Source organism: Sceloporus occidentalis, unplaced genomic scaffold, assembly GCF_023333645.1.
Source record: "Sceloporus occidentalis isolate IW3139 unplaced genomic scaffold, rSceOcc1.0.p SCAF_42, whole genome shotgun sequence".
In the NCBI taxonomy this organism is placed as follows: domain Eukaryota; kingdom Metazoa; phylum Chordata; class Lepidosauria; order Squamata; family Phrynosomatidae; genus Sceloporus; species Sceloporus occidentalis.
Genome location: NW_028317022.1, coordinates 6,608,312 through 6,621,648, shown reverse-complemented (window position 1 = coordinate 6,621,648; position 13,337 = coordinate 6,608,312). Strand labels below are relative to the sequence as shown.

At 37.2% G+C, this 13,337-nt stretch overlaps 1 protein-coding gene across 1 annotated transcript; it reads right to left on the bottom strand.

The window, feature by feature from the left end:
• Positions 1–11,202: 11,202 nt before the first annotated feature.
• On the bottom strand, positions 11,203–13,044 carry LOC149289945 (zinc finger MYM-type protein 1-like). The gene has a single exon (XM_089490157.1). The coding sequence runs from the start codon at positions 13,042–13,044 to the stop codon at positions 11,203–11,205; it is 1,842 nt and encodes a 613-aa protein (XP_089346283.1).
• Positions 13,045–13,337: the final 293 nt, after the last annotated feature.

The following is a 13,337-nucleotide window of genomic DNA, read 5'->3' as shown; positions in this document are numbered from 1 at the left end:
TTTACATAAAATTAAATGCATTTAAGTAGATTCAAGATGGGTTTTTATATACATTAAAAATCAAATTTAGTGATATTTCTTAAATAAATAATTAAATACATTCAGAAATACATAAAATAAATATTCTAATCTGTTGTTGCAATGATCATAAAACTGTGAGTTCCGTGACTTACTTTTACTCAAATCATCAGGTGGCAAGTAGGAATGATTTTTTTTTAATGAATTATATTCCTTAGATATACCAATTTAATCATAATCCACCCTGTTGTTTTAAGAAATGAGAAATCTCCCTTTTGCTGAATTTATTAAGATCTGTAGAAAAAGTGAGCTCAGAGCTACCCCCTTTATGTATAAAGATTTAAGGATAAACCAGCAGAGATAACACATCTCAGCACCCTCCACTATCCCACCTATAGTGTTCAAAATTAGAAAAATAATTATACCCAAAATTAATCATAAAAAGACACATAGAAATGCGGTCCTCACCTAATATAAAGTTTTAAAACAAACCTAGTCTGAACTGTTTGGAAAGAACAATGCCAGCTGCCATGATGAAACTAAAGTGCCTAAATTATTCCTGTTATTAATGGTCATGTTGCTCTTTTCATGATAAGTATCCTATTTGTTTACCGAATCATCATTTCATTGTTACAGGTGCTGTAACTGATTATATTGTTATTGAATGGCTTCATTTTCCGCTGTTCATTGTGTGGTGTTTAGGAAATGGTCGCATTCCATCATTTTCGACAGTCTGGCACGTAAGTACAGCTTTCTGACGTCTTGGCTAGCTCGTAGAATTGGAATTCATTTAGCTGGTTTATTATGGTGCTACAGAAAATAACAGGTTTCCCAGTCGATGGACACACAAGCTGTTGTGGAGCCTTAGAAGAAAGAAGCAATTAAGGCCTGGCTTCCTTAAAGTGACATCCTTACTGCCTGCCCAGTCATCTATGTTTTTTTAATGGACTGGAGTAGAGCGTATTGGGCATCTAATGGTATCAGACTAATGGCAGATCTGGGACTGGTGAAGAGCTAGTAGGAGAAGGGGATATATTTGCCCTCCTTGACTACCATTGGCAGAATCTCTAGTATGTGTATTCCTATCCGTTTGGAGTCTAGGAGTTGTCAGGTATGAAAGCTAGAGTGTCACACCTCTCCTTACATTAATAAGACATTGAGCTCAAGTCCACATTAAAGCCTGTTTTTAGTACATCAAACATGTCCATGTTTTTGAATGCCTGGATCTTTCTTTCCTCCATTGTTCATCTATTTCCTTTAACTATACATTTTTCATACATTATTACTACTGGTATATTAATCCTTGTTTTCCATTATTGTGAAACAGTAGAAATCTCTCCTTTTCTGCAGTGCTTTCCCATGTTCCCCTTTATAGTATCCTCATGTGGGACACGGTGCACAGTTGATACTTTTTATTGGGCCAACACAGAAAAAGACGTACAGTTACGTACGTTTTTGGAACCTCAGAGGTTTCTGATGTTTCCATCTGAAGGAGAGACCACTGAAGTCCTAACTCTTAGAAATAAAAAAACCCTATCTGAAACAAGTAATTTGTAGCTTGCAAGCACAAATTAATCAACAAATTGCTTGCTGTTTCAATTCTCTCTGAGGTCAAATGCAAGTTTGACATTTGTCCAACTAATGCAAATTTGCTGCTACAAATTTTTAGCCACTTTGCATGTGCTTGCATGTCTTACTATGCCACATTGTTTCAGCTTTATTTAACTATGCCTAAAGAATAGACATTAGTGTTCTGGCTTTACTATACTATGACCTTGAACACACGAATGTGATCTATTACTTAAGTTGGTTTCTGGCGTCACCTCCTGCTCAACTATATAGCAAACTATATAATAATGCATGAGCTGAGGCCAGCCCAGAATAAGTCAACCTGCAGAAGTAGCAAATTAGTGGAAAGGATATCATGGCAGTTAGGAAATAATGGCATTAAAATGGATTTTCAGTAAACAATTTGAAAATTCACTTTAGGACATCTAGGTTAAGAAATCTAGGGTGATTATTACCCTTGTGTTTACTATAGAGGTACAAAGGATATCCTAGGGCCTACCTGAGATAAATATTAGATGGTCATTAATGGTGTTTCATTTTAATATAATACTATATAATCAGAAGTGGGATGCCAATAAGGAATAACCTATGTGATTAGTTTGTAATTCACTTTGCAATTCACTTTTTGCTTATTAATATTTTTAGTGTTACTTTAAAAATGCCAATCAGGTCTACACAGTCCAAAGCTTTTTTTCCCCTGTATGTTACTCAGAGCCTGCCTTAGGCATTGTGGCGCCCTGTGCGGACTTCCCCTCTGGCGCCCCCGGCCTCACTACCCCCCCTCTCTGCCCCCTCAAACTACCCCCCCCTCTGCCCCCTCAAACTACCCCTCCCCTCTGCCCCTTCAAACTACCCCCCCCTGCCCCTTCAAACTACACCCCCCTGCCCCTTCAAACTACACCCCCCCTCTGCGCCTTCAAACTACACCCCCCCTCTGCCCCTTCAAACTACACCCCCCCTCTGCCCCTTCAAACTACACACCCCCCCTCTGCCCCTTCAACAAACTACACCCCCCCCACTTACCTTGTTGCCGGAGTCCTGCGGTGAGAGCGGGAGGCATCCGTCTTCTCGCTCTGCCGCGGTGCCGGCATTTCATGTTGAGCGCCGGAATAGTCCGGCGCTCAACATGAGATGCTGGCACCGCGACGGAGTCACGGAGAGTAAGGGGCACCGAGCGGTTGCTGAGAACTTCACGAGCAACCGCTCGGCGCCCCTGCCCGGGACTTAGATTAAAGCATCGGGTTTTTTGGGGGGTTTTTTAAACTTTATTTAACATGAATGATGTTAAATAAAATTAAAACAAAAACAAAAAAAACCCGATGTTTTAAGTTAAGTCCCGGGCAGGCGCCCCTGCTACCATGGCGCCCTGTGCGGTCGCACAGGTCGCACACCCCTAAGGCCGGCCCTGATGTTACTTGTCCCAGGATACAAGTGACATTTGAATGTAGCAGTAAATGTAAGCGTTATTGCTACCAGTCAGTAGAGATCATTATGTGAATGTATGTGTGTAGTGGCATAATGTCCTTGGGGCCATCCTAGGCCTGACCTCCATATTGGAAATGGACTGTTTACAAGACTGAACTCTCCAACTATAACAGCTGTATATGATATATTTATATATATATGTGTGTGTGTGTTTAAGTATTTGTCAAAGTAATTATATGGCATTCTGTAAAGAAACAATTACTTTCCCTTGATACTCGATATTTAATTCAAGCTAACTTGCTTTTTATAATAAACTGCTTATGAACGCTTGTTAATTAACACAACTTTGCATCATTTATAGACAGTAACTTGACACACTGAAGCCATAAATGGTTTTTTTCCACTATGTCAGCAAATTATGACAAATATTTCCCATACATATCATGAAAATTAATTAATGAGTGTTGATTAGAAATATACTCTCTATGTGAAAGTATATAAAAATGCATGTAGAGAAAATGCAGCCACTTTCCAGTACTTGTTTAAAATAATTGTATATTTTTGAACATTACATAGAAAGAAAATCCTGCTCAAAACAAACATTTTGAAAAGCTGAAATTATTTTATAGCTTCTTAATTTGTACTATGGAATGTAAGTGGATAACAGCTAGAGCAGAAGATGTAGTTTCAGAATAGTGAAGAGAAGTGGAATCATGCAACAGGACCCCATCCATGACTATTTACCGTATTTTCCTCACTTTTTTCCATCCTACTGTTGCATGCAATTTAAGGGTCAAAGAAGACCTCTGGGGACACTGGCAGATGAGCAGTCATCTTTTTTTCTCTTTTGCTTGCTCTGAATGTGAAAAGTCTGAAAATCATATCCAGTTGTCCTTAACACACACAAAAGAAGGGGCTATGTATCTCTTTTATGGCAATCGAAGTGTTCCGTCAGTTTACAAAAGGATGTGGGCATATGAGGGGAAGTAAGGAATAACTTGGGAACCCAAGGGAGATTGGAGCAGAAGCCAATGTGAATATTAGATATTTGCTTTATGGAAATCACTAAATATTATGTTATCTGAAATACAGCAAAAATATAGTATTTCTAGGTGTTCCAACCCATATACAGTGCACAGGAAAGTGTAAAGAAAGTAATTAGATAGGATGCTACTTGTCAGAATTATGTTAATGTTCAATGCCAAATGAGTTGTACAGTTGGTTGGCAGCAATGAGTGACACTGTAGCAAGGGCCGAGTGCAAAATAAATGCAATAACATTTTCTAATCTTGCACAGGCTTACATAAAAAAGTGATTTTGAAAGATGTGTCCGTATGGTCAGCACAGCTACTTAGTTGGCTCTGATTGATGGGTTCCAATGTAAAAAAAAAAATAGCTTCAACATGGTGAAATGTCTGGCCAGATGGTCATCAGTTTGCAAGAAGAATCTGGAGAAATTTATATTAAATTTTTGTAGATGCATTGAATGAATAAAATAAGAATGACCCATTAATAACCAAGGGGTGGTGATCACTGGCCCCAGGTTGCGTAGAAGCATGGTATATTCATGTGCAGCTGCGCCACCACATGTTTATACAGGGCTGGTGCAAGGTTTTTTGTTACCCTAGGCAAAACCTCTTTTTGCCTCCCCTGGAAAAGGTGAGGAAAAATTGTATTTCTTTTACACAGGTTGCACCTGTTTAACTCCAAGAAAGTGGAAAGAGATTTCCTTGCTAGGATGCCAAAGCTGGCATAACTGGGTTCATGCCTCTTGGGGACCCAGTGCAACCCCTGCAACACATTCTTCTTATATCCCCATACCGGTTCTAAATAGTTTAGAACCTATCCAGCTCAGACGGGCCCTTTCTAAACTATTTTGAACTAGCACACAGAGAAAGGAATGAATTGGGGTCACGTGACATCACATGCACTGCGGAGAACCTTAAGCTGCTTGCACACTTTTGGCACCAGGGCCCCATGGTTTTTACTTATGAAGCCAATATGGGCTAGATGGTTTCTTAGCAGAGAAGACCATACAGGGATATAATTGGTTATAATGAGAGGATTAGTTATATTAGTTAGTTATTAATTTTAGATCCAGGGAGGAATCAGATTGATTTTTTTGGAGTAAAGAAGGAATTTCCCTTTTTGGAGGCACATTTGAATATTGGTTCAATTTAGGGGTTTTGCCTTCTTCTGCAAGCTTGAACTTAATGGACTTGTGTTTTTTATTTTAATGTGTTACTTTGTTACTATGTTATTTATTTGCACTTACTATCCCGTCCATTCTGCATGGCAGGGATGATACAATGGGAAGAGCCACTTTATGGTGTTTTTGGCTACTTTAACCACATCACCCCAAAAGGCAGGGGCTGGAGGTGCGGCCATGAGGGCTTTTCTTTTTTTTTTTTTTACCTCTGTCTCAATCTACTAAAATCTAACATACCTAAGCATTGAAATGGAAATACGCAAAGTGCTGGGAGGCTAGGGGATGTCATCATGCTAGGATTCTGCGTTTGTGCACACGACAGGTGTCTAAATACTTGGAGTGATTGTTCCACTCAGGCCCCTGAAAGTTAAAACAAATAATAATCAATCTTCTCCAGGCAAAGAGCATTTAGTTATTAACCCATAGTTTTTACTGTTAATTAGGTTCATTGGTTTTGGAAAGGTATATTATAAAAAAATGACTATTTTGTAGTAGCAATCCATTTTTGTTGGTGAAGCAATTTGTAGAAATCAGTCTCTCAATTGGTTACCTTTTATTCTTCATTTCACATACAAAAGCTGTTACACTAAAACACGTTATGCATCTGATTTTCTTTCCAAGCAATAAAACAATATCATTATCTTATAATTGCTATTTGCAAAACTGTTTTCAAATGCTAAAGCAGAATTTAAATAAAAGCTTTTTATTTACTCAGATGAACTTAGCAGGACCTGTTCAGCTGTATGAAAAAGTATGCAGTGGCATAAGTAATACAATTATAAATCTTACTGCTCTACAATCCTGAATACACAATTATAATGATAATAATAATAATCACAATAATGTATATACAAAAAGGGGAAAACATGTTTATATTAAAACCTAAATGGAGTAACCATATACCAAAGAAAAAAGTGTCCCTCCTTTGGCACTTTTGGAAGCATGGAAAAATTTTCAGACCATAATAAACTTTTTTTTTTTTACTTTGAGCAGGTAATAATCTAACAGTCTTCTTTAATTACATTTGATTGAAAGATTCAGAAAATTTAGTTCATAAAATCAGCATTAAAATCAGCTTATAAATTAATTGTATTCTCTTAAGCAAACGCCTCAATTTAAATTTGACAGAGTGGATTGCACCGCACCTTTAGATCATGTGAATTCTTTCACATTGTGGAGAGGTATTCAGGATCCAGTGGCCCGATTCAGTGTTTAAAAAAAAAACCCACAGAAAACAGTCTAATCTTTATAGAATGATCATACATTGTACAGTACAAAGAAAATGAAACAGTTTTAATTCTAATTGCATTCTGCTGAAATCTCAGAGTACCCAGAATACTGAGGAAAGCCCAATTATTGAGTTGGTTGGGATCCCTAAACACTATTCTGGGGTCTCAGCCAAATCAATAATTTATATTTAAGCAGTATTCTGGGTTCCATTTGGATGCATTGGATGCGCCTTTATTTTTTTTGTCAGAAACAATGATCTGCTCCACACTTAAGACCACGTCCAAATTTATTCAAGGTCATTGAATCAATAATCAACACCCACATCTAACTGAAAAAAATGGGCTTAAAGTTAGTACTTAAAACTTGTACTAAAAATGTTGTTCATGGGTTTGTGTATTTGTGACATTGTGTGTGACATTACTTTCGGTCTCTTTAGGACTGTGCTAAAATCCCTGAATCTGTAAACATTATGACAATATACAAAGGTTTACGGCAGGGCGCTGCTGGACATGCATTTTCATATACCATAGTTCATTGATGACCTTTAAATTGAACTCAGTGGACTGTTTTTTTTAATTTGTACCATAATGTCAATACATGTTTTATACATTTTTTATTATAAAACATGGTCCTTGATTGTTTCAAAATATGTAGTACATCTGAATTAAGTAATATGCTATGATTATGATTCAGCAATCCTGATTTTTACTTTTTCATCTTGGGGCTTTTAATGTCGAAAATCATTAACGTTCTTTAATGTGGCATGAACGCAAACTACATAATTTTTGAAAAGGTTTTCTTTTAAGTTGATGAGTCATGAAAATCAGCAGAAGATAAAAAAAATCCCTTAAAGTTTAGCTGACAGATATAAATGTATTGCTTAGTGGAGATAAGATAATCATTTTAATGGAAATGTTCAGTGAATTTCTAAAATTACTAGGTGTGGAGTCAAATGGTTTGGAAAATATTCTCATTTACCAAGTAAATAATACAAGGTCCAATTATAAAGTGTTTATAAGACATAAGTTTTATTCAAGAAAAATCAATAATTCTCGTGTTTCTTTGCTACCCTCTGAAAGCACATGAGTTAGGAAGCGACCCATTTACTCAAGTTATATTCGTGTTAATTTATGTAGCAAATACGTTTGGGTTTAGCTATTTTATTTTTGTGGCAAGAGACATAAGAAATGCACAGCATTAAATATTTCGAGATGTAGCTAGAGTTTGAAAGGATGGAAAGGAAAAATACAAAAACATTACATAATATTTCTGATATTTTTTTAATTACCATCTTATAAAGTGGCCTGGTTTTGTTTTTCAGAAATGGATAAAACTTAATATGTAGGACCTGCACTATGCTGGCGTTTTACAACAGGCAGGTCAGTTCCCTAAAGATTCTACAGGTTGTATAGACACTATGATCCAGGTACAATAAATATGCCTACTGTATATTGAGGATGAAGACCCCTGCCTCGTAGAGTTTACAGTCTAAGTAGTAGTAGGGAGTGCGCAGTAACTACAATTTATGTGAGATCTGATGCATGCTAAAGCAATGCTTTGTGTTACTGTTGCCTTAGAACTTGTTGACTTTTGAAGCTTGTCCAGTAAGGAGGTCCAGAGATTGAAATTAATAATGGAGAAAGTCTTTAATCAAACTGAAGCAGCAAATGTTAAAGGAGCATATAGACATCAGCTATGCATGAGTCGCCATTTTGTTGGGCAGGTCTACTGAGTTGAATGGCTTTTTAGGCATTCTTGCTTTCTTAAGGGTTGACCTGATTTGGTAAAGTTGAAGCCTTTTTTTTCAATTTAACAGAAACAAGATTGATGTGATAGACTTGCTATGTATTTCATTGCTTTGAATTTAACTGAATCAAGCCTAATTCACCTATAGTCAAGTTCAACTACCAGCATCTTCACTCAAATAGCCAAATCTATTAGGAAGAACCAAGTTAGGACTGGCACGCTTCTTCCTCTTACCTCCCCAATGTAACCATTCTTTAGCCAACTGCTTAACCGTTATTAGCAACAAGGTCCTCTTAGGGTTGCCAATCCCACTCATTTCATTTTACTTCTGTAGATGTCCAATCTAGGCTTCCAGAGAGGCCACTCACTAGCGTTTGTCAGGTGTAGACTTTGGGACAGTTGTTCCAAGCATGCATACATATGGCAAACTGTGTAATGATATGTGTAAAAAGTGAGACCAGTAGGAGGAGTGGAACAGTGAACAGAAAAAGTGATAAGCTATAATAACTTTTCTGTTTAGTCTGGAATCACAGCTGCAGCCCTTATACAACACTCTCCGGGTGTTGAAGAATTTCAGTAAAAGGTTCCATAGGGGGCGCTCGTGTATTCCGTTCCGTATAAATAAAATGAAAAAATACAAAAGAAAAACAAAAATAAATAGTGCAGGTGTACAAAAATATGATGTGCCCTGCGTGTTGCAGATTTTACACTCACATTGTTTATGTGGTTCAATGCGTCAAACAGGTGTACTCTCAGGGTCCACGTATGGGGTATATATCCGAGAAAGAAACAAGAGAGGAACCAATAGTGTATATTGTATATATCGCTAGAGGCGCAACAAGTGGAGTAATACTTACACCCGGCGCTGCCGTGGTCCCTCCATCTTCGGTTCGGCAGTGGACCACCGTTCTGGTGTTGTTGTTTCTCATTCTGCGACCTGTAAAGAGAAAACACATTAGCACCATGACACAAACACTGTTTCTTTACTTACCTTCTATCCTATGGCACAATACAACCTCTGAGGGAGAACAGCGACCTCTACATGTAAACGAAGGAAGAAACCCGGAAGCAAACACCGTCCTGACGTCAGACGCCAAACACAGACAGCAGATGGCGCCGAACAGTTTAAAAGGACCAGCTCACACGAGCAGAAAATACTCCTGATGAAGCCTGTTATGGCGAAACACGTTGAGTGACTTTTTTTGGACTTATCTTATAACTTTTTTTGGACTTATCTTATCATTTTTCATTTTTTATTTGTACCAGTGCCTTTTTATTATTTTATTGTTTTTATCGATTTTATTTATTTTAGTTGTCTATTTTTTAAGCTGCATCTGTTATAGATCCAGCTCATTGCTACCTTGGAATAAATATATTTTTTACCACACATCTCATGTGGACAGTGGCTGTTTGATGCACCACACACCCACCAATATTTATCATCGGATTCACCAAACAGAGGAGGTAAGTATTACTCCACTTGTTGCGCCTCTAGCGATATATACAATATACACTATTGGTTCCTCTCTTGTTTCTTTCTCGGATATATACCCCATACGTGGACCCTGAGAGTACACCTGTTTGACGCATTGAACCACATAAACAATGTGAGTGTAAAATCTGCAACACGCAGGGCACATCATATTTTTGTACACCTGCACTATTTATTTTTGTTTTTCTTTTGTATATTTTCATTTTATTTATACGGAACGGAATACACGTGTAATGAGTCAGATCTCCAAACTTGCCAGTAATCAAGTATCTTGAACAAATGAGTGTACCTGTTATGTACACCTCTGGTGTTCCTGTGTTTGACAACTCCAACTTTAAAGCTGTCCACTTCAAACAGTTGCCCTCTACTGTTACATCAGCTTATCATTGTTTATTTGTTTAAACAACCTTTGTAAGTAATGGGTAAGGTGGTACATGGGTAATGTCAGCATAATAATTTAATTGGATATCCTAGTTTTGACACATTTTCACACAGATTACACCTTCCTTGAGGTCAACCAAAGTACATTGTAAAAAAATAAAATTGATTTAATGTTTGACTTATTGTCTTTTAAACATGCAACAAATACTGTCACACAAAAACAGTAGCACCTATTCCCCTTGAATTGCCAGAAATGCAGGATGTTACAGTTTACGAAATAAACGGATGTTTAATCCACTTTACAGCAGTTTTCTAAAAAGCTTCTTGCAGCAGTAAAAGTAACAGAAAAACACAAACTTTTCATTTAAAAAATAAGCACAGTGCTATATTGCTTGGAATGTGGTTTGGTTTTAAATAAGTAGTCTTGCCAGGTAAAATATGTTGGTAATTATATGATGGTAAACAGTGGCGACTCTAGGAACAAAATATAGGGGGGGCACATAAGATACAACAGTCAAAACTGGGGGGGCACCAATATTTTCCACCATTAAATCATGCCACTGGTACAAAACCCTAATAATTCAAATGATGGCAGGAGATGATTCATCAGTAAAGCTCCCCTTCCCTGATATGTCTTTTGTGAAGTTTGTCGCCCTTGGAACAACTGCAATTTTCACCATTGAATATTCACCTACTTTAAATATGTCACTAATGAAGACCAATGAACAGACCCTGAGTCTTTGTGTGTGTTACTAATCTAATACTAAGTACTATGTACCAATTTTACACAGCCAGCCACTTCCTACTTCAAAATGAAAATGAGATATCTTTTTTAAACAAAACTTTATTTTCAAAATATAATTGCCAAGTGGTATTTATAATAAATAACATAAAAATATTAATAAATATTATTTATAGAGCACAAGCTCATTGAACAGTGATAAACAAAATAGAACATTAAATTTAACAAAGAACTGGATTAAAAGTTTTAACATACAATAAGTGCAGCATCTAACACATGCTTTTTAACACCAAAACTGCTTCATTTACCTAAAGTTGCTTTGATGCCAATAGTATCCTTTAGAAAGTAGACTGAAAATATTTTGGTGTTGACAAAAGCATATACAGTAGCCTAATACAGACTTATATGTGAATTTTTATGCATTGATGCAAACCTGTCAACGACTTGATCCATGTTTATTTTGTCTGCGAGCCTAAACTCAATTGCCAGTGTGGCAAGATCTGACAGCCTTTCCTCGTTCATTGTCGTACGCAAATAGGATTTTATTAATTTCAGTGCTGAAAAACTTCTCTCACAAGATGCACTGCTAACTGGCAAAACACATGCAATTTTGCACAGTCTGTACAGTTCAAAGAAAGGGACAGCATAGGGTTGCAGAAAGTTTGTGAATTCCAGAACAGTGTTAACTTTCATGCCATCAGATTCCTCTTTCCTCTTCAAGGTCACAAGAGCCTGCTTGAGTTCTGTTTCTAAATACTCTAGATTACAGCCATAGAATTTTGCCATTGAGGCCAACTTTTGAAAATTTAAGAAACAATCCGCTTTTGGGTTAAGTGCCTGAATGCCTTCCATTACCAGCAAGGAATCCCTTGAAAAACGCAATTTTAATTCTGATATTATTTTGTCAAGAACAACATAGATAAAATGATGTATAAAATCATCCTTTTTGCTGAGTTGTGTTCGTTGACCCACGCTGTCCCTTAACTTCAAAGGTGGTCTGCGATCTCTTCTCTTGCGAGGTGGTTCATCTCCTTCAGAGTCAGGAGTTTCTATTCCGCATTTAACGCACAAGTCAATTGCATCCACCCAAACTTTTCCTATTGCAGGAGAGTGCAAAGATTCTATACTGGGGCCTTTGTCTTCATTTCGTACTTCTTCAAGTTCTTGAATGACAGTCTGGACAAGAAGCACTGCTGATGCCAAATCAAGATTTTTTGCTTGTAGCATATTGGATAACATCTGTGTCCTTTTTAATATGTTTTCAAAAAGCACGAGTGAAAGAATGAAATTGAAGTCAATGAAAATACTGATGGAATTTGCTTCAATTCTTCTTTCTGTATGTTTCCCATCAGCTATTAACTTAAGGGTTTCCAAAAGAGGCTCAAGTGTTTGAAGAACAGCTTTGCATGCGGCATATTGGCATGTCCATCTTGTATCACTTAATTGTTTTAGCTTCATAATAGGTTTTGTTGACATTTGTTTTTGAACACTTTCAAACACTGAGTGAACCACGGATGTGCTGGAAAAAACGTAAAGCTTCTCCAATTTAGCAAAAAATTCAGATGCTTCAGCTACATTTTTAACAGTGTCAACAATAGCTAAATTAAGACGGTGATTCATGCAATGAACATATAGGGCAGTAGGCACCTCTTTTTGAATCCTTGCTTGAACACCATTTACCCTACCACTCATTACTGCAGCCCCATCATAAGCTTGACCACATCCATTTTTATCAATCCCTAGTGAGGAGAGGACATTGAATATATAATCTGTCAATGATGCGGCATCAAGGCAATCAGCTTTGTAAAATTTTAAAAACCTCTCATGCACAGCTTGATCAAAAAAATATCTGACAACAACAGACAGCTGTTCGGTTTTGTTACAATCTTTTGTCTCATCTGCCAGGATAAAAAAAGGACTGTCTTTTAGGCTCTCTGCAACGTCTTCTCTAACGACTGAAGCCATAACTCCTAAAAGTTCATTTTGAATAGATGGATGTAAGTACCGAGCATTTCTTGGCCCATGAAGTTTCTTTTCTACAACGCGATCTTTTTTAGCAATTAAGTATAAGATCTCTCTCACGTTTCCATGATTTAATTCATCAGAGTTGTAGCGGTGTTCTCTTTGAGCAATTTTGTTTTTTGCTGTTAAAAGAAGGACTTCAGCAATTGTCTTAATGTAATGCCGGTTTTCTTCCACCTCTCTGGCATGTGCTTTACTTAGGCCTTTCATAACGGATGTATCCTTTTCTTTGTTTATTTTGAAATCCTGCCAGCTTACACATGAAAAGCAGTATGCTGCATCTTGTGAAATTGAGTATTCCAGCCAAGTAAATGACTGGAACCATTGAGGTCGGAAAGAACGAAAGCTTGCTCCCAATTTTGTCTGTGGGTATTTTTTTAGTATTGGTTGTTTTGGCCCTTCAGTGGCACACTGGTACTTCTGGTGAATCAATCTCAACATATTCAATCTCTAAATCCGGATGGTTAGATTGCTGACTTTCATCCTGTTGCTGCTCCTTTGCA